At 39.4% G+C, this 22,748-nt stretch overlaps 1 protein-coding gene across 5 annotated transcripts in view; it reads right to left on the reverse strand.

Annotated features, from left to right (window-relative positions):
- KLF12 (KLF transcription factor 12) overlaps positions 1–22,748 on the reverse strand; it is a 398,169-nt gene that overhangs the window by 15,672 nt on the left and 359,749 nt on the right. For all 5 annotated transcript variants that reach the window (XM_088021861.1, XM_088021863.1, XM_028106075.2 and 2 more), the window contains one exon: positions 3,392–3,549. In XM_088021861.1, coding sequence (XP_087877987.1) covers positions 3,392–3,549 — 158 coding nt within the window. The remainder of the gene's footprint in view (positions 1–3,391; positions 3,550–22,748) is intronic.

Consider the following 22,748-nt stretch of genomic DNA (forward strand, 5'->3'; position numbering starts at 1 on the left):
TCACTTTGAACCAAATTTCATTCTTTCTTTTTAAAAGGACTATTACTTGATCATTTAGGAGGCTATGTCTTACGGAGTAAATATCCCTCTGCTAAGTGGATGGATGGATTTGGCATGTCTTGGTCTGGAGTAGGAATTTCACAAGGAATCTGTTGATGTAGCTGTGAGATCAAGAAAGAGGGACTGGAGGTAGGACAGTTGGGTGGATTTTTAGCTACTGGTTAATGAATTAAGACCCACTTGGATGGAAGTCTCTGGGATCACATCTCAGAGCTTTTTCCTTACGCCTGTCTTACATAATACCTGGCAAAAATGGAGAAGCTGAAGGAGAGAGCTAAAATACTAAATGCAAGGTGGGCAGGGAGAGGTTTCAAAGTCATTTCAACTTATTTGAAGAACAGGTCCAAGTCAATCGAGTGGATGCAGAATCATTATTTCCCAGACTTGAAAGGGCATTCGCAGCCCTCAGAATTCCGATTCTGCCCTGTATCTCCCACAGGAGATCATCTGGCCTGCAGCGAAATGTGTCCAATGAGAGGAAACGCACTACTCCTGAGAGAGCCGTCGCTGGAGGGACAGATCCAACTACCCACACAACATTGCGTGTTGAGGTTCAAAAGGAATCAGTTCTAGGTACAAGGGATGGACTAGATGTAGACCTCAGCCGTCTTTGATTTAGGACTTAACAGAGTCAACTGCTAAAGGACTTAATACCATTTTTACATTTTAAGAGATGCCCATTAACAAGACCTCTTCCCTCAATTTGCGGTGTGAAAACGTGAGAAGACACAGTGACATGTTTGAGTATATCTAGAAAAACATGGCTAAGAGAACCGAGGGTATGTGATTTGGAGAAATGAAGATGCCAGCAGTTAATGATCGGGTTGTGAGGGGCACCGGGGCCAGGGAGTGAAAATAAGAGCTTTGGTTGAATGGATAGTTGGAGCTATTCCATTCAACCAGAAGGTACTGGGAGCCAAACAAGGCCATTAAGAGGCAATTCAGTACTGATGACATGAGGACTCTGCCCTCAGAAATTTCACCCAGCTTGTGTTGCAGAAGAACAAGCTCACTGCCGTGGGAACAACACTTGACCAGGAGCCACAACTGCACAAAGGGGATAATGACATCTGCAGCCATGGGTGTTGCGAGGATCAAATAAAACCGAAGATGTGTACGTGTGCAGAAAACTGCATCGTAGTGACTTGTTCTTTGTGAGGGATGACACCCAAGGGATTCCCGAAGTTAGGAAACAAAGAAGACTCTGTGGCATATAAGGTCCATGCGGACCCTATGAGTCTATGATTTCATCTTATTAATAACCCAAGCTAATTAATTCTGCTTCAACATTCAAAGTTTATATTGCTTTGCATTATAACGCATACATCATGTCTGCCCTACTTTCATAGTATATGTTAACTAACCTATACGATGGAATACCTTAATGCCATGGGGTTAGATCCTTTACTAGTTCCTAATTAAACCTTCTCCTCTCATCCACTGTTCATCACTTGGGATAAATGGAATAGAGGTGTCTCCGTACAAATGAGGCTAATACGTATTTCAGAAAGTTCAAGGAATAACTCAAAATACATGAAGATTTACCGAAGAAAGCTTCCTCTTTTTTTTAAACAGAAATGCTCCCGTTAAAGGTGAGTGATAGGACCTGATCATACTTACGACTGTGATCTGTGTTCATTATCTACTGACAGGACGGAACATGCTTCTTTGACTCTCATGTTTTTATACTCATTCTTTGCCTAAATGGTAAAGAAATTGATTCAAAAATAGTGCCGAAGAGATAGACGAAAACCTCTGCTGGGGAAGCTCAGAATCAACGGAGAGGCAAGAATCTGGAATTAAGTAGAAAAAGGAAAAGGACTGGGAGCAGGGATGAAAGATGAAGAGGCAGTTTGTGAAACCTGCTGAATTATTAGAAGTATTCAAAGTATGTTATATGTTAGATGAGCAAAAGTAAACTCCAGATTCTGCAATGTTTTTTGACTCCAGACCAGCCTCCTACACCAGAACTTCATCACACACACGCACAAATGATGCCCTGTCTTGATGTATGGAAGTCATGGCACAGTCTCTGCAAAGCAGCTGCAAACCTTCTGCTAACATGACTAAGTAAATGGCAATGAATGCTGGCTTACATGATTTCGCTACCTTGGCCAGGAAATGGTGTTCACAGTGTGGCTATTTTAAGATCTTTGAGACGGCAGTACTATTCACATAGCCCAACGGGAGTCTGTTACACTTGAAGTTTCCAGGTAGAGGTAGGTGTTGACATCGGATTCCTGTCAAGAACAGTCACCGGACTCAGCTTGCGGGATCTGTGGCACACTGCTACCAGGAATTACCAGGAATGTGTGTGAATGAATTTGCCTCTTCTATCTGCTTCTTTGAGCTTCACACATTCCAGTCACTTTTCCTAGAAAAGGTAGTGTAATTGTGGGGCCCTCTTTCCACCTTTAGTCTCTTCCCAGAGCCTCCCACTGGTGGCTCCCAACAGGACCCAGAAGCCAAGGAAGCCGGGGGTGCCGGCTGAGGAACACACAATGCATAGGATGGAAGAGGTGGGTAGGGGGCTAAGTAAAGAGTCACTAGGTTATTTCCTGGGTGGGTGGATGGATGGATGAGTGGGTAGATGAGTACATGGATGGGTATATGGATGGATGGAAGGGTGGATGGATGGCTTGGGGGTGTCTGGATGGTGACAGAGTCAGTAAATCATGTGCGATCTCCATTTCTTTCTCTGTAAACTGAGTATTAAAAAATCCTCTCTCTCTCTAAAATGCCAGTGAAAATCAAATGGAATCATATGAAAATATTTTTTTACACTCCTTACAGTGCTATATATGTGTCAATTTTATTTTATTTATTTATTTATTTATTTATTTATTTATTTATTTTTATTTATTTTGGTTTATTTGTTTGGTCGTTTGGGGGAAGAGACCGAGGGGGGAAAACAGGATTTGAGTGATGCTTAAAATGCTAACTTTAAGAGGATAAAATAATTTTGTTCAGCTTGTTCTTCAGTGTGCTTTGTGGACATTTTAGAATCTGAGAAACCAGACAATGGTTAAGTGGCAACACTGATTATAAAAAAGGCTGGATCACTGTGTCCCACCATCGTAAACGTCCTTGAGACCTAGAAGACATACTTCATTGGTTGCTAAGGTTCACTAAGACTTAAGCCTTTTTCAACTGAGACAGGGGAATGCACTCCCCTCAGACAGGAAGTAAACTTCAGATGGCTATATAACGAGCAAGTATAAAACACCATTCCAGCGCACTCAGGACCCCGGAGTCAACCAGTGGTCCCTTTGGGACTTTCACTGAACCTCCCCCCGCCCCACCCCAAGTGAGAAGCCCTGGGACACTGTACCTGTATGTGTCCTTCGGTGAGCCTTCAGGTGAGAACTTTTCGTGTATACTTTGTTGCATCCCTCAAAATCACATCTGTGGATACGCCGTTTTCTGGAGTCTGGGGATTCAGACCGTCTCTGGCGTCTTGTGCTCTCAATGCTAAATGGTGAAATTGAACTGGAAAAAGAAAACGTGGAGTTAAATGGTGAGCAGCAGAGCACTCTGTTTTGGTTCTAGTGGCATGAGACCTCAGCCTCATAGGCTGTCGCTTCCTATAGACTGAAGGCCCCATGGCCGCATTTCCCACCAGCACTTTCTTGGACACACTTTATTTCTTAATCTCGAAGGCAGGCAGCTTGGCCTATTTCTGATAAAACACTCCTCTAGAGAGAAAGACATGCTTAAAACAACAAGACAGAAACAAAAACTAAATAAAATCAGTGGTAGGTGAGCAGATCCTCCTCATCAAAAGAAATAAATCTGGAACCCTTCTGAATGACACAGAGATTATTTTTGGAAGCTCTGCTACAGACAGACAAAATGAATGCATTTAATAAGTAACACGGGGGTCTGAACTGCACGTGACAGCATATAAAATTGAGTAAAATCACAAGGTACATTTCAAAACAAGTGAGGTCAGGCTGAAAGAAATGACATCAGTACATCAATAACATGACTCATGACAAGCTATTTCTGTTTGGTAAAATGCACCTGACATTTAACTTTTCCACTTGGTGGTTTTTCATGGTGAGGAATCAAGTACATTGTATTTAAAGATTAGCTGTACCACCGTTATGAGAAAAAGTTTTTAACTATGAAATCTGGCCCTGACTTGCACGTTGTTTAATCCTAATGCCACAGTAGAAAAACAGGATTAGTTTGTAACGTCAGGTAATTGATTAACATGTACTTCTTCAAACCTTAATCTCTTTTGATTGAGGTAGAAATGAAGAATATGACTAATCGTTTTCAGTTACCCATGAAGTTCTTTACTATTATAACAAATACAACACAAAAGGAATCATCCATATTTCTACTGTAAAGAATTTACCACTGTTTATATTGACATATTTTCTTCCAGCTTTTTCACGTTTTGATGCTTTTCAAAAATATCTTTTATTAGTAAATTACCTCTTTAAAAAAAAAAAAACTGAATGACTCTGAGCAAGAGTTCTTTGAAGAAAGTGACATTTAAGCTTCACTTAAGCAGATTACAGGTAAAGGTAAAACCCCACCCTTGTCTTCCTTCCTCTTCCTCCCAGGGAAAACCTGTCATCGGTTTTCTTTAAATTCTTCCAATTCTTTCAAATTATCCCTACCTACACGTACCCACGGTCACAGAAACTCCTAATACTGTTTTGTTATTTAAGAGACATATAAATATCATCATATCGTTCACATCATTTTGCAAATTGCTCTACACTTGCCTTTTGCTTACTCAACATTAAGCATGTGAGATTATCCACGTTGATGCCAACACTGTCGTTTATTTACTTGAAGTGCTATATCCACAACTCATCCATTCTAAGATGATTTTTTTCATATTTTGATGTCTCTAAAATGTAAGATACTTCTTACAACTGAAGGCTTGTCATAGTTTAACTGGCATAAATTTTTTCTGTATTAGTAGTACATCCAGTAATGGTGCATTTTACAATATGTGCTATTTTAACTTGGATCAGGGGTTGGTAAACTTTTTCTGTAAATGGCTAAATAGCAAATATTTTGTTTTGACTTTGAGAGTCATGCAGTCTATGTTGTAACAAATCAACTCTGCCCTTGTAGCATGTAAGTAGCTACAGACAATATGTAAACAAGGGAGTATGGCTAATGTTCTAATAAAACCTTCTTCACAAAACAGTGGGTTGTTTTGGGGGCCAGTGGTTGATGCATGACTTAGATTAAACATGGAAGTAGTCCAGTGAATATTCATCCCGGAGTTTTAAAGTCTATTTCCTAAGTGATCAACATTTAGATTATTTCTAATACTTCACTATAACATTGCTCCAGTAAACTTTTTTCCCTCAATGTTTCCTTCTTCATATGTGCCTTTTAAGTTTTCAGTGTATCTTCTCACTTGTACAAATAACAGATTCAGCAGCCAAAGCTTTCTATTATTAGCTAAGACAAAATATAAGTGGTGTTTATCTACTTGTGCCTTAAGAGTTTTATGCAAGATCTTTATTAGTAGAATGAAAGAAAATATGGGATGGATAAGCCACTTTTTCCAGCTTCCTATGAATCAATGTGGATTTGTGGTTTTCCACATAACTGACTCAGTTGGAGCGACTGGAGCCTATTGTGAAAAAGTCAAAATAGCGCTGGCCCACTGGCTTTGGTCACTCTTGCCAAGGTATGCTCTAGCATAGGGTGGGTTTCTTGTGAACCAAGCTGTACGCGTGTGATGAGAGGGCAACAGTAATTCATTTCTTGAATATCTAGTCATGAAAATAAATATGGATCTTGGCACTTGGGGACCTCAAAAATAGAGATTTCTGTGTCGTGATATGTTTGACAGCTTTTAAATCAAGAGAAGATGATATGGTATCTGTTTCCTTCAAATTATAACTTAAAGTCTTCCATCAGAACGGCTTGTGCTATACAGTACTTTCTACGCACTAATAAGTGTAAATGTAACTATGCATAATCACACACATACATTGTTTTGCCTGCAGTTTATTTTAGCTATTTATCTTGCTGTGTATGTGTATATACAGAGAAAAGTAAAAAATAAATCTGAACTTAAAACCAAGTAACCACTACGCAGGTCTTTAAGGGACCAACAAAGTGATGCTGCTCTACAGTCCAACAATCATGGAACCATTTGGCAGGTGGTTAAGGAAAGCAAAGGCCACAGAATGGCATGATATTGCTTCATCGAGACTCCTGAATTTACACCAAAAAAGGACACGTTAGGTGCATGGCCTTCATGCTACAAAACCTCACACATTGATTTCCTTCATTTTAAGGTAAAATATTTTAGGACATTATGAAGCACAACCCCCTAAAGGTATCTACGCAATAAAAATTAAGAAAAAAAATTTAAAAAGCTATGTGCAACCAATAGCTGTGTCCAGCAGAGCTAGCTTGGAAATGCTCTCCAATGGGTAAAAATTTTTCCCTAGCTCCCCTTTTAAAATGGCAGAGGCATCCTCAGAAGATGCTGAAGAAACTTGGGCGAGGTTATGCCTTTTCGAACCACTTATGTGATCTCTTTGTGGGAAGGTAAGAAAAGGTGCACTGAAGTAGACAGGGATCAAAAGAGCAAAAGAACTTAACACAGAAAGATGAGAAGACACTCCAAGTCCGTGTGGGACCGCTGCTCTGCTGGGGTCCACGCATGAACCCACAGATGGCAGGCATTAGAGGGGAAAGACAACCAAAGGTGGGGGTTTGGTCAACCCAAGGCCACGGCAGAAAATGTGACAGTGAAGGTACTGGTGCCAAGTATCTCTAGAGCCTAGAACACGGTGGGCATTCAAGCAATGTTTGCTAAATTGAATGAATGAACGAATGAATGAATGAATGAACAGATGAGTGTATTAAGTCAGGTATTCCTAATTTTTAACTTAATATAATCAATCAATTAATCCTCAACTGGTTAATTAATCCTCACCGGGATTCTTTTACTGCAGGTCTTCAGACCATGGTCACTCTTCTTCACTCTTACTCTCACTTCCCTAGGCTTCATACTTAAAATACTATACACAAAGTGGCTCCTGAATATCAGAGAGTCTGGGTGATCGCTAAAACCACGTGTACATAAGTGTCTCAGCTCTTTGCCCTAAATTCAAGAGGACGGCATTCTAAAGTATGGCTTACAATTAAAATTCTCAGTGGCCTTCCACTGAGATCCCTCTGAATGTGCACAGGATACCGGCGAATGAACAAAAACCTCCCCTTTGACCCCAGTAAGCATCTGGTGAGCAGGGGTGGTGGACGGCGATCTCGCTCTCCGCAGTCTCACCCTGCCCTGTCCCACCCCAAGGCTCCCAACGCAGGGGGCGTCTGGTAACAGAAGAGCTATCATCACTCTTCGGGTATTTCCATTCTGCCCTCTGCTCTCTGAGCAACGTGCCCTTTGTCCAGAAGGCCCTTCAGGTATCCCCAGATACATGCAAGCTGCTTCTGTGCTTCAAAAGCTGGTCTTGTTCTGAAGATGGAAATGCCGCGGACGCCAGCGCAGGATTCTTCCAATAATCCTTCGTGATAAGCTGGTACGATGAAAATGGTAGGGGCACAACACTTGCCAGTGTGTTCCCAGAGAATGTACTAAAGGCATCTGCACAGCTCAAAGAGGCCCACTCCCTTCCCCAGAAGGTTAGACCATTTGGAGGAGTGAATGAGCGCCTGAGGGGGCCTCACAGGCACTGCATTGTAATAATTAGATCCAGAGAGAACAAATGAGTGAATCATGACTTCTGTTGCACAACAGTCCCACTTGGAATGGCAAGTTAAATTAGAATTAAACCCAGAGAGGCTCGAGAAGTCACATCCAGGAACAGCTCTATTTAAATAGAAGGCACCGCATGGCTGCCATGAAAGAAATTAAGGTTAACTGTAATCAGCAGGTAATAAAAGACCATTTGTCACGTGTGACCTTAGTGTGATGAGATGCCCTTCACTGAAACTGATGTTTCTATAGTTAAAAAAAAAAAAAAAAAAAGCCAGGACATTCTTCTAAGGCTGAAAAGAGAAGGAGAGGACACGCACATCCCAAATTTTAAAACAGGAGCAGAGAACAATGGAAGAGAAGGTGCTTGAGCACGTTCACACGTTCAGTCTCAACAGACCTCTAGGGAGCAGGCTGTGGATAACACGACAGCTGACATTTACAGAAGGCTGACCATGCGCCAGGCTCCGCTCTAAATGCTTTAAGCTTCAAAGCAACTCTGCAAGATCAGTATGATTCGTGTCCCTCACTTAGAGATGGGGAAACGGAGGCAGAGAAGTTAAAGCCAGGATTCAAACCCAAGTGGCTGACTCTAGGACCCAATCTTAGTTCTTACTTTCTATGCACTCAGATACGGCTAAGAGCAACCAGCATAGGATAAAAGAGGAAAATGCAACAACATAATGTGTATCATTTAGTTTCCCCCTCGGCCAATTATAGAAAAAAAATAGCACATAAAAGCATTCTTACATGGAGTCTGCTACAATAAGGCGTATGCTTTTCTCTTGAGAATTTTTTTTTAAAGATTTTATTTATTTATTTGAGAGAGAGAGAATGAGAGATAGAGAGCACGAGAGGGAGGAGGGTCAGAGGGAGGAGCAGACTCCCTGCTGAGCAGGGAGCCCGATGTGGGACTCGATCCCGGGACTCCAGGACCATGACCTGAGCCGAAGGCAGTCACTTAACCGACTGAGCCACCCAGGTGCCCCTGAGAATTTTTTTTTTTTTAAGATTTTATTTATTTGACAGAGAGAAAGACAGTGAAGAGAGGGAACACAAGCAGGGGGAGTGGGAGAGGGAGAAGCAGGCTTCCCGCTGAGCAGGGAGCCCGATGCGGGGCTGGATCCCAGGACCCCGGGATCATGACCTGAGCCGAAGGCAGACGCTTAAAGACTGAGCCACCCAGGCGCCCCTCTCTTGCGAATTTTAAGGCAAACTGCTTTATAAATACTGCCAGTCGAGGTATTCAGTAAAATTACTATTAATCTACCTAAGAAAACACTTTCCTAAGTTGTTGTGAAAAAAATATTTATGGCCAGGGAAAAGTTTTTAGAAGGCTGAGTCTGGCAGTGGTATGCGATTATGTCTCCCTTCACCGCGGCCACAGAACTAGCTCCTTTCCAGTTTATTCACCATGGCACCGAAAATGATTGTCAGTTGGCTGCGTTGACAGAGTTACCTTAAGGGAAGGGGGAATGTTCAGTTTTACAAATATACTTTGTACTGTTCTTGAAAGTTTATTTTCAAATTATTTTGGATAAGGCAGTACATATTACTTACTGGAATTGTGAATCAGTTTCTGCCACAGAATACAGGTAAGAACGAACCACTTCCTTGTTAGTAAATCAAACACCACGTTGGGAATGAAATATCATGTCCAGAAGCCAAAAAAGAAGTTGATGAGACTTTCAGTTAACCAGGCATTACACAAATCTTGGTCACAGAGCTTCTGTTCAGGTGGACAAGCCCGACATTTGCACTTTTTTTTTTTTTTTGCAGGCTTTTTCTTAGCCAGTAGATGGCTCTCAGAAGCAGCAATCTCTGTATTCATCTTGCCGTACGATAACAGATTCTAGCTGCTATCAAACCACATCAGTGTCTTTCCTAGGATATTAATTGGGGAAAGGGTGCTATTTAGATACACTCCCTATCTAATCCCCAGAAGCTACGTCCCAAGGCAGATTCACCAGCGGGAAGTTTCTCTTTCCCTGCGGCCTATGGCTTCCTATGGAAAACTACTTTTGATAACAGATTGAAATTGTAAGATTAGCAGTTGTCAACCTTTCCAGAAGCTGTGACTAAGGCATTATACTACTTCACTTCAGATCTGGATTCAATAAAAATAAGTCAATTTTCACAAAATGTGTAAATCAAGAGTAATACATTTGCTAAAATAGGTCAACGAGCTCAATCTTAGCATATATTCAACTAGATTTTGGCACTTTTTTTTTCATATGAACAGACTATGTCCAAAGTGTAGTTCTGATTATTGTTTTTTGTTAATAAAGAAAAGCTCCTACTAGTTACAGATAATAGGTTTCTGAATGAGCTTTTTTGGGGTGGGTCTGTGGCTAGATAGTATATCACGGTTTTTACTTAAATATAGCAGCTGCTACTAAGTGTTCTTCATCACTTGCTAGACCATTAAAATACTCAAAACTGCTACAGGCTTATCTTTCTGCTCTTTTTTTTTGATTCACCATATTTTAGCGAGTAAGTTCAGAAGCTGTAAAACAAAAAGCTTAAAGATAAAACAGGAAAAAAATGAACCATTAATGGCATTAGCTGTAATTGGTTTTATTGTCAAACTTATGATGAATTTAGATAACAAGCTGACAGGGGCTTGTTTGTTAACAAAAGAGATCCATTTTTGATATACGGTATCTATTCAAAATAGTTACTTTGGGGGAACACCATATGCCTTGCAAAGACTTTACCCCATAAAATCAATTCATAATATAGGTTGAAACAAGTGTGGATTTCTGAATTACACTGGACACTGAATAGAAGACACATAACAGTACTGAAATATTCAGATGAACTTGTCGCAGAATTTCTTCAGAAAACATCAGGGTTTAAATTATGTTTTATGCCAGGAGTTGTAGCTGGATAGATCATTTGAACCTTAAATTTACTAGGTTATTATTTTAATCTCAATTTTTAAAAATTTTTATTTTAGTTCAATTAATTAACATATAATGTGTTATTTTAGAGGCACAGGTCTGATTCATCAGTCTTGTATAATACGCGCAGTGGCTCATAACATCGTACATGCCCTCCTTAATGTCCATCACCCAGCTACCCCCTCCCACCACCCTCCTCCCCTCCAGCAGTATTTTAATCTTAATTTAAGACAGGCCCTGTCCTCAGTTTGAGGACTCAAAGAATATGTACACTCAAGAATACAGATACAATCTTAGGCATGCCTCTCTTGAAGCAGGCATGTCAACAGATGCTTGAAAGGGTGAAGGGTAAGAAAGGAAGCAAGGAGTTTGGGGAACACAGTCAACCTTGTGAGGACTTAAGTGCAGACACTGGAGTCTCACCATAACACTGCCCTAGGGCAGAATTTTACATAAAGAAGTTAATTTTTCTCTATCAGAAGCATCTTATTATAAGGCAGATTCACTAACAAGATAGCCCTATGGATGTACCCCAGGCAAGGGCAGTATATAAAACTCTGTTTTATTTTTTAAAGATTTTTATTTATTTGAGAGCGAGCGAGTGGGCAAGCATGAGTGGGGGAGGGGGGATGAGGGGAGAGGTGGAGGGAGAAGCAGACTCCCTGCTGAGCAGGGAGCCCAACACAGGGCTCCATCCCAGGACCCCGAGATGGTGACCTGAGCCGAAGGCAGATGCCTAACTGACTGAGTCACCCAGGTACCCCGAAAACTCTGTGTTTTAAATATTAAAATATATCTAAAATGTTTCAAATATACAGTTCTAGTGAGATATTATAATGCAACCATAAATAAACTTTTGAAGTGACCACCAAAACAGGCCTCCATCTATTTTATGTTGATGGTCTATGTTACACTAGAGGTCTATGTTACACTAGAGATTTCTTTTATTAACACTGAAATTATATCAGTTAACTATCTGGTACTTAAGCGTACATAAATTATTGAAACAGTTTTTATTGCTCCTATGGGGATATGTAAATAACAATACCAAGTAGATTTCACTGGTATTGTTGCACTTGAGTTTTTGTTGGCCAAAAGGCTGTCTGGTGCCACAAACAGGCATTTCGCCTAACATCAAAATAGCATGTGTTTGAATTTTGGAGAAAAACAAAAATCTTCCCATTTATATGAAGCAACATTTTACCTCTTTTTTATTTCCTTTCCGGAAAGCTTTACTTAATCTTCGAATACTCCACCCAATTAACATTGCAAAGATAAGAAAGTATATTAATGTGACCCACATTCATATTTGGAAGATGAGGAAACAGGCTCAGCAAGTTGATGAATTACCATACCACAGCCACACAGCTAAAGACTGGCAGAGTTGGAACCAGATGCCCAGCTTCCTGACCTCTTGAGCTAGGATTTTTCTACTCTCCAGCGAGGTTGCAGAAAGATCTGTGTCATAATTTTTACTTAGAATGAAGGAAAATCTGCTTGGCTACACCAATATTCTTTTTTTCCCTTATCAACTAGACTCAAATCCCCACCCTGTTTACTTTTGTGCTTTGGCCGCCAGGAAACTCAGCCACAACAGCCTAGGATTTTGTGTGTTTATTTTCTACCTTAATTGTACAACTCCCAACTCTGAACTATATAGTTTAAATTTTATATAGTAACTTTTAAATGTATGTCTCACAAATTTCTTTCTGCACTAGGTGGACTATTCATGTTAAACAAGGAAAACAAAAGAGCAGCATGGACTTAAAAACAGAGAAAAACATGTGAAATTTGAACTGGGTTTTAATATACAGACCCCTAAATTAAAGTTTTGTGATCAATAAGCTCACATTATTATCTTTAAGAAAAAAAGAAAACAAGAAGCCTAGTTTTTGTTGCTACTCCTACAGAAAAAGCATAGACCATAATCGGAAAATCTAGATAAGAATTATAACTTGCAATTTATTAGCGATGCTTTTTTAGACATTTAATCTCTTTGATTTTCAGATTCCCATATTTCAAACGTGGAGCTGTTAGAACGATTTCGCCGAGAGTCATGTAAACCTGACTCAATGTCCAATATATCTTCAACACTTAATCTTGGGCTCCTTCTTCTTCCTTTTTTGGTTAATAACTTTAAGATATACTTCACGTATGATAAAATTCAACCTATAAGGTGTACAGTTCAGTAGCATTCATTATATTCACAATGTTATGGAACCACCACCTCTGTCTAGTCCCAGAATATTCTCATCACCCCGAAAGGAAACACCATACTCACAAGCAATCATTCCACTTTCCCCCACCCCTAGTCCCTGGTGACTACTAATCTACTTTCATCTCTACAGATTTGCCTATTCTGCACATTTAGTCGGAACAGAATCATACAGTATGTGGCTTTTTGTGTCTGGCTTCTGTCCTAAATTTAGCATAAAGTTTTCAAGGTTCATCCATATGGTAGCATACATCAATACTTGATTCCTTTTCATAGCTGAATAATATTCCATCGTAGAGATATAACACACTTTCTATTAGTTGATGAGCTTTTCCGCTATTATGAATAGTGCTACTAGGAACATCTGAACATTTGTACAAGTTCTTGTGTGAGTGTTTTAAATTCTCTTAGGTATATATCTAGCGGTAGAATTACTGTGCTAGATTGTATGTGCTAGATTACATGGTAGTTCTAGGTTTAATATTTTGAGAAATTTTCAAACTGTTTTTCCAAGTGACTACACCATTTAGTAATTTCACCAGCACCGAAAGTTGTACTATCACCTCATCCTCACCAAACGTTGTCTGTCTTCTTCATTTTAGTCATCCCAGTGTGTGTATCTTATTGTGGTCTAGCTTTGCAATTTCCCTAATGACTAAGAAGTTGAGTGTCTTTTCATGTGCTCATAGACCATTTGTTGATCTTCTTTGGAGAAATGTCTCTTCAAATGCTTTGCCTATTTTAAAGTTGTGTTGTCTTTTTATTGTTGAGTTGTAAGATTTCTATTTATTCTAGGATACAAGTCTCCTATCAAATATACGATTCGTAAATATTTTCTCCCAAATCTGTGGACTGTTTTTTCACCTTCTTGATTATGTCCTTAAAGCTTGGATTAAGTGCAATTTAATACTTCTTTAGCCATTATATGTGTTTGCTGTTATATCTAAGAAGGCTTTAACTAACTTAAAGTCTCAAATATTTACTCATGTTTTCTTCTAAGAGCTTTATAGACTTAGCTCTTATATTTAGATCTATGATCCATTTTGAGCTAATTTTTGTGTATGGAGTCTAATTTCATTCTCTTGCATATGGGTGTACAGTTGCCCCAACATTGTTGAAAAGATTTTTCTTTCTTCATTGGATTGTCTTGGCACCCTTGTGAAGATCAACTAACCATAAATGTGAAGGTTTATTTCTGTATTCTTACTTTCATTCCATTGATTTATATGTGTACAGTTTAATCCTAGTACCACACTATTTGGTTTTATAGCTTTGAGGTAGTAAATTTTGAAATTGGACATGGTTAGTCTTCCAAAGTTGTTCTTTTTTTCAAGACTGATTTTCCAAGATTATTTTCATATGAATTTTAAGATCACTTTGTCAATTTCTGCAAAAGAAAATGCAGTTAGAATTTGGGTAGACATTTCATTGAATTTATTTACCATTTTGTGCAACGCTGCCATCTTACCAACGTTAAGTCTTTCAATCCATGAAATGGGACATCTTTCTATTTAATTTTTTTAAAATGATGCTTCATAGTTTTCAGTGTTACAAGATGTTCAGTGTTGAAGACACTCCCTTCTATTCCTAATTTGCTGTGTGTTTTTACCATGAAAAGATGTTGGATTTGTCAAATGCTTTCTCGGTACCTATTGAGATAATCATGTGGTCTTATCTTTTAGCCTATTAATATCATGTATTACATTGATTGATATTCCTGTGTCAAAGCAGCCTCACTCCTGGGTTAAATCTCACTTGCTCATGGTATATAATTATTTTTATATATGTTGCTAGATTTGGTTTGCTTATATTTTGTTGTGGGCTCTTTTTTTTTTTTTTAAAGCTTTTATTTATTTATTTGTCAGAGAGAGAGGCAGAACACAAGCGGGGGGGAGCGGCAGGCAGAGGGAGAAGCTGGCTCTCCCTGCTGAGCAAGGAGCCTGATGCGGGACTCGATCCCAGGACCCTGGGATCATGACCTGAGCTGAAGGCAGACGCTTAACTGACTGAACAACTCAGGTGCCCTGTTGTTGTGGGCTCTTGAGTCGATATTCATAAAGGATTTTGTTGTGTAGTTCTCTCATGATGTCTTTATCTGGTTTTGGTATCAGGGTAATGTTGGCCTCATCAAAGAAGTTGGGAAGTGTTCTGTGCTCCTTCTTGACTTGGTTTTCGTGATATCATGTTTACACCAAGAACCGTTCCTTACTACGTTGACTGTTCCTATTTGCTAATACTTACCCTTTCTTGGCAGCCTCAGTTCTGCTCTTAGCCTGCTTCTATGGAGCTGATGTTTCTGACATACCTATGCTATTGGCCCTACTCTCACCTAGAACTTCTCATATGCCATTAAAGTCTTGGGGCAATACTGTCCACTAAATGCACAATCCTGGCCTATCCCTATTCACCTAAGAAGAAAGGTTAGACAAAAACTTTGCAAGCTTTAAAGCATCAGACAAATATTACATTCCCAATTTCACTCTTCTCCATTTTTGGTAAAACATTATCTATAGTTCCCAGGATCAGAGTGTTGTTAGATATTACTGGTAGTCTCTTAGATAAACAGTGTATGGCACTGTCTTAGTAAATTTACTGTGTACTGTAAAATATTGCAGGTGGCATGATAATGACTTATATATTACCATACGTAAACCTAGAAGATCATCACAAAAAATTACATAAAGGTAGGATACATGTTATTGGCAGTCCTGGAGTTGACAGATAGCTGAGAAAAGTAGCTCATGATGGTTAAATGCCTGGGAAATAATAAGAGTTTTAGTCTACACTTCTTCCTGCATCACATCTTCCCTCTAGAAAGATGAAGAACCTTTAATACGTCAAGATGGCAATACTCAATCTCTTGCACATATGTACTAATGATTAAAATATCATTTGCACTGTTGGTATTTTTTTACTAGGCTTTTTCCTACTGAGAAAAATCAGTAAGATGAGAGAGCTTAAATTAGTAATAGTCAACTGTATAGGTATTTTTCATCTTAACAACGTTGATTCAATAAAATAAAACAACAGGGGTGTCTGGCTGGCTCAGTTGGAAGAGCATGCGACTCTTGATCTCAGGGTTGTGAGTTCAAGCCCCATGTTGGGTGTAGAAGGCTACTTAAATAACTAAAACTTAAAAAATTAAAAAAAAATAAAACAACAAATATTTTCTGTGAGTTCACCATAGCAAAGCAAGTGGGCATCAAAGGCATCCTTCAAGAGTTTTATAATCTGGTGAGATATAGGACTTGGATATTTATCTACCTCAAGTAGATGAAAAAGACTCAAACCTTTGCCAGTTTGAGGACCTGTGGAAGTCTAGCTCCCACTCTGTAAAGATGTATGTGGATTTCTGGGAGGTTTATATTTTCTGGACCACCTTGCTCTCTAGCATTAATCCTGATGCTAAGAAACAGTACATTCTTCAATTTTCACATCAAGAACAACCACATAAACTCATCTGAGTGTTTAGAAACCCTTTTCACTATAGATGTTGACAGGCTCCTGGAGCTTTGGCTCTCTGTTCCTAGTGTTCTCTGCATTTGTAAAATGCCTTTGGCTACCTCTGTGCTGCTCACTGGTCCCATCCAGCCTCAAGCAATCCTTCATCTCGCTGGCCCTCTCTCCCTCCTCTTTTCTCTGGTTGCTGCTCCCACCCCCAGCTCGTCTTTATTCAAGAGAAAAACAACACATTCCTTCCCTTTGTGCAGGCAGAGCAGCTTTCTCCCACGGAAAGTCTTGAGGCTACTGTTATATAGGAGGCTCTGGTTGGGAGGTGGGAGCGGGGTTTAGCTTGCAGTCCACCTCCAAGCACTTCTTCTTTTTTTTTTTTCTTTAAATTTTTTTATTGTTATGTTAATCACCGTACCTTACATCATTAGTTTTTGATGTAGTGTTCCGTGATTCATTGTTTGTGCATAACACCCAGTGCTCCACGCAGAACGTGCCCTCTTTAATACCCATCACCCGGCTAACCCATCCCCCCACCCCCCTCCCCTCTAGAACCCTCAGTTTGTTTTTCAGAGTCCATCGTCTCTCATGGTTCGTCTCCCCCTTCAATTTCCCCCCTTCATTCTTCCCCTCCTGCTATCTCATTTAGACCCAAAGACACCTCCAAGCACTTCTAAGGACACATTTTCCACACCAAGAGAGTTTTTTTCTGGAGGAACTTGTGCCAGCTCTTAAGATAATAAACATTTCTCCAACTTATTATGTATGCAAATCATAATTCCACAAGCCATAAAAATGATACGTGATAAAGAGAGGAATAATAACGTACAATGGGATTAAAGGGAGAGAGTGTTTAATTCTGGTTGAGATCAGGACAAGCTTAATGTAGGATACCAACCAGTGGGTCTTGAATACTGACAAGCAGCAATGTAAGTGGTAAAGAGAAAGCAGAAGAGAAGTGGACAACGGGCCAGGTACCATCGACTTTGTTCCTTTATAGAGAATTGTACTTTTTTTTATTTTCTATTTTTTTTAAAGATTTTATTTATTTATTTGACAGAGAGAGACACAGCGAGAGAGGGAACACAAGCAGGGGGAGTGGGAGAGGGAGAAGCAGGCTTCCCGATGAGCAAAGAGCCCAATGCGGGGCTCATGACCCGACCCAAAGGCAGACGTTTAACGACTGAGCCACCCAGGCACCCCTATAGAGAACTGTACTTTAGAAGTCCTAGAAAAATCAGGATTTTTTTTTTTTTTTAGGAGAAAAATTCTGGCTTATTAGGATTTATTGGTGAGGAAGTGATTAAAAGTCAAGGCCCTTATCAAATAGAGAACATTTATTACCATGACCCAAGAAGTAGATTCTCCCTGAACCAAAGTAGTGTCTTTTAGAGGACCAACTCCAAGGCATTTCAGAAGTAGATGTGTCAGTTCTTGGTGACTGGTTAGATAATAGCAGATAAGGGAGAGGAAGGAATGAAAGGTGACCAGGATAACCACGATGTCATTAGCCAGCCTAGAGTCTACCGGAAGAGTGGCAAGATAGGAAAGGCTAATGATTAAAATTAATCTACATATAAACAATAGATTTACATTTAAAAGACAATAAGAGTGGCATTTTCTTTTCATTTGCTAGGCAAGTCATAATTTAACAGGGTAGTAGAAACTAGGTAATAAAGAAGTTTTTTCAGGGATAACTTGAATGGATTTCATAAAAGAAAGCTTATAAAACAAATTTAATGGTAATGGAATTTCATTAAGTGCTGTCCAATCTGTAATTCTAAAGGCCAGGTACTTTGTAGAGAAAATTAGACTAAAAAATGCACAGTTTTTGTTTATTCAGTCAATTAACATTCATTAAATTTGTTTGGGGATATTACTAAGTTTATAGTTGGCAGTTTACATACTTGATGACCTAGGTGATTGCTTTTCTGATTGGTTTTAATTATAGGAGTTTGTTTTTCAGGACCTCAAAGAAATCCACTTAAGTAGAGAGGACAAGGATGAAAGACACACGTTTGGAAGCTCTTGCTATCACCGGAGGCAGCTTGCTGAGTGTTTTACATAGTAGACTAGCTTGGAAAGTGGATGGACTGAAAGACATGAGTTCACAACTGCCAGGGTAAGAATCTTGCTGATGAATTTTTAGCTGTGTCTCAGAAAAACTTATTAGCTTCCCTAAATGTTAGCTTCTTTTTCTATAAAACAGTCAGACCTAACTTGCAGGGTTATAAGAAGGATTAGGGTTATAAAAATGAAACACTGTATAAACAGGTGAATATTCAGGAAGCCACTGAAGTTACTGGTGTTTAACTTTGTGCTGACCGCAATTATAACCCCATTTTACAGACGAGGAATCTGTGAGTCAGTCACCTTAAGTGACTCACCTGAGAGCACAAGGGAGAGGTGGATGCTGCCTTTTTTTTTAGCAACTGTTCTCCCAACCACCTAAAAACACTGCCTGGCAGAGGAGGTGCTCCATAGAAATTTGCTGAAGAGTCATAAAAAGTATCTCACATCTATGTTCCTCCCCTTCTCTTGGCCTCTGAAGGCTGGAGGCTCCCTGAGCTCAGTCCTCTGGCCACTTCTCTTTGCTGTTTCAACTCTTTCCGCGGGCAATCGTGTCCGTTCCCATGCCTTGTACGGGGTGCTCCATATACCATCTTTTTGCATGCCACCCATTTTTATTTCTATAGCCCCTTCTCGCTGAGCTCCAGACTCACACATCCTTTTGACCTTCCACCTGTGTGTCAGACATCTCTAACATGGTGAAAGCCGAACACACAACATTCTCTCCCAAAATAGCTCCTTCCCCCATTTTCTCGATCACCGGAAATGACCACTACTCTCCTGGTGGCTCATTCTCTCCCATCCACAATCTGTCAATAGGGCCTGTTGGCTCAACTTTCAAAATATATCCCAGACTTGAATACTTCTATCTTCACCTCCATACTTATCTCTTATCTGGCTTCCTGCTACAGCATCTACACCTTCCACACCTTTTCCCCTTCTCCCACAGTCTTTTTGTTTATAATGGTAAATATATGTATCATAAAATTTGCCCTTTTAACCATTTTTAGTGGCATTTCAGTGGCATTAAGTATTTAATGCATTAAGCATTTAGTGCATTTTAGTGGCATTAAGTATTTTTCACATTACACAAGCCATAAAGATCATAAATGACTAAGAGAGGAGTAACACAGTACTAGGGGAGTAATGGGAGAGAGTGTTTAATTCTAGTTGAGATCAGGGAAGCTTAATGTAGGATACCAACCAGTGGATCTGGGAGAATACAGACAAGCAGCCATGTGAGTGGTGAAGAGAAGAGAAGAGAAGACGACCAGGCCCAGGTACCATCAACTTGGAGTATCTGCTCCCTTATGGAGAATTGTATTTTGTAGGTCCTGGAAATATCAGGACTTCTGTTTTGTTTTAGAAAGAAAATTCTGGCTTATGAATGTAGAATTCATTAGTGAGGAAGAGATTAATGTCAGTAATGACCCATAGTGTTAACCAGGTATGGCCTTAAGAGGTAGCAGCTCCTGCCTTCCCAAAGCCATCCTGAATATCCCACTAAACATGCATTCTTCAAGTCGGCTGGCCTCCATTCATTCTAGATTACCTCCCTTAAGCCCTATTAATTGAAATTCTTTAGTTGCCCCAACATTCCCCGTGGTTCCTTCATTCAATGAAGGACCTATCTTCCAGGCATCAAAGCCTACATAATGTAACTCATTTAAAGGGGAAACGGATGTGTAGTTTGAGAACTGTTTCAGACTAGTGACGTTAATTAAGGATATTGTTTCCAGAAAGCCCAGAGTTTCTGTGAATTATAATCTATTCCTCCCAACTCAGAGAGTTAATTATCAATATAATAAATATTTGATTCTTCCAGCTGCCAAAATAAACCATAGCACTTTAAGACTGTCTGTCTGTCTCTAAGAGAAAATGAAATGATTCATACATTTAAAAAGTCAGTATTTTGTGATCTTCCCCACTACCTCATTATCTCATAATTTCCACACGTTTATACAGTATCAGGTGATGGGTCTACATGAAGGATCATATTGTCAAGCAGGAACATGATATATTAGCAAGGATTTGTGGTCCTTTCGTTATAGGTAGTGGGCAACTTCCCACATGATGTAGGCTTCTATAGAACAACCCTGAGGATGGTTGTTGGATGGGTTGCTGCCATGAAGGGTTAACGGGGTCTGTTGTGATCCGCTGTTCAAACATGCCTGACATCCTCAGTGCAAATTCAGGGGCATTCACAAAGCAGGTAAGGCAGAAAAATTGAAATACTGATGCTTTTTATGAAGAAAGAGTGACCAAAATATTAGTGCTTCCCAGTGGAAAATTACATACTAATAAATATACTCTAGCACAGGTGCACCCGGGTGGCTCAGTTGGTTAAGCGTCCAACCCTGAATCTCAGCTCAGGTCTTGATCTCAGGGTCACGAGTTCAAGTCCCGCACTGGGCACCATGCTGGGCATGGAGGCTACTTTAAAATATCTATACACACACACACACACACACACACACACACACACACACACACACTCTAGTATATATCACAGTTTCTAGCTTTTGTTAAAAAAATCCTTAGAGCAATAAATGAAACACTTTTTTTGATTTGTAATTCTCTTTATTATATACTAACTTCTAAAAATAAATTGATGACTTAAAAATAAATTGATGACAATTAAAAAAAATAAATTGATAACTCACTGATTTCTGGGATTTCATCCCGTTTTCCTTCCAATCAATACGATGTATTTCTTTTCTTTGGTCTTCTGTCTAGACTACCTGAGAGCAACTTCTGAGGCCCTTCAGAAAGCTGATGGGTTCATAAACCTAACAAATCACTGTGGAGCTTAATGCATTCAATGTATTCATTACTGGCAGTGACATAGAAGGATTAAGTATGAGTTATCAGAAAACATCTGTGAATCAGATATAAAGTTCATACTAATTACCACTTTAATTTTTCTTGTTTATTGGGTAATTAAAACATACTTTAATGTAGAATAGCAAGACTTTGACTTTTTCTAATTTTGTCCATGAATAGTACGCATTTGTGAAAATATATGAAACTGTCTCATTTAGCTTTATCTGAAACCCATTTTTTTACAGCAAGAAGATTAGTTAAAGAATATGTATCAGTGGGAACTAATTAAGCATCTTCTTTGGAAAAATTTCTGTGTGAATTTCTCAGAAGATGACTAAACCGGCCAAATGCACTTTGGCATTAATATAGGACTGTAAACCAATGATACCAAAAATATCTGAAAATTACACTTGGCGGACGTGAGAAATGATTATTAAAATCAAGATTATTGAACTTTCTTAAGTTTACCTCACTCAGTGTACATTTTTAAATGTTCACTTTAGATCCATTTTTCCATGTTTGTGCTTGTGTGTGTGCATAAAATAGTCAAGCAGAAAAAGATAATGTCTTTGATTTTTAGAACTTAAAATCTCGGTGTGTCAATGAGTATTATGTTTGTGAAAAAACAACGATAACAAAAGTAATCCATGGACCAAGTGTGAGTAACTGGAGTGATTCAGACAGAATGTGTGAGTGCTGAGAAATACAAGGAGAGTGTAAGATCACCCTCAAAGGGATGCATAGTTGACAAGCTCTGAAGGGTCAGGACTATGATAAACACAGCCACAATGGTTTTCATGCAGCTTCCATTTATGATGATTATTACCTTTTTAAGAAAGATTTATTTATTTGAGAGAGAGAAAAAGAGAGAGAGAAAGAGAGAGTGGGGAGTGGGGAGGGGTGGAAGGAAAGGGAGAGAGAGAATCCCAAGCAGACTCCCCAACTCAGGGGTCAATCCCACGACCACGAGATCATGCTCTGAGCCAAAACCAAGAGTCAAGAGTGGGACGCTAACTGACTACATCACCCAGGCACACTCAGATTATTACTTTTTAACTCCGGAGGCTGGTCATCTATTATGGAGAGGAAGACGTTTGTAGTTAAGTGCTCGGGGCTGTGGTCAGATCACCCAGCCCCATTTATTTCACTGTGAAGCTGTGGGCGAGTACCTAAAGGCCCTAATGCCTCAGTTTCTTTTCTATAAAATGGGACAAATAAATGTCCTTGCCTTACAGAGCTGTTGCAAGTATTAAATGAGCTAGTACATGTAAAGCATTTAAGACAGTCCCTGCTACTTGGCTAGCCTCAATAAATCTTACCTCACTCTGTCTCTCAATTTTCGACTGGGAATACATTAAACGTTATTGTTTACCTCAAAGGAAATGGCAAAAGTGCTCAAATAAAATTCAGTTAAAACGATGGATGTCAGTATAGTCAACATTCTGTATTATAAACTTCAAAGGTGCTGAGAGACTAGACCTTAATTGTTTTCGCCACAGAAAAGAAATAGTTACGTAACATG

This window comes from Eumetopias jubatus, unplaced genomic scaffold (genome assembly GCF_037043125.1).
Source record: "Eumetopias jubatus isolate StellerSeaLion01/CBP00866 unplaced genomic scaffold, mEumJub1_p1.0 scaffold_3, whole genome shotgun sequence".
Lineage (NCBI taxonomy): Eukaryota > Metazoa > Chordata > Mammalia > Carnivora > Otariidae > Eumetopias > Eumetopias jubatus.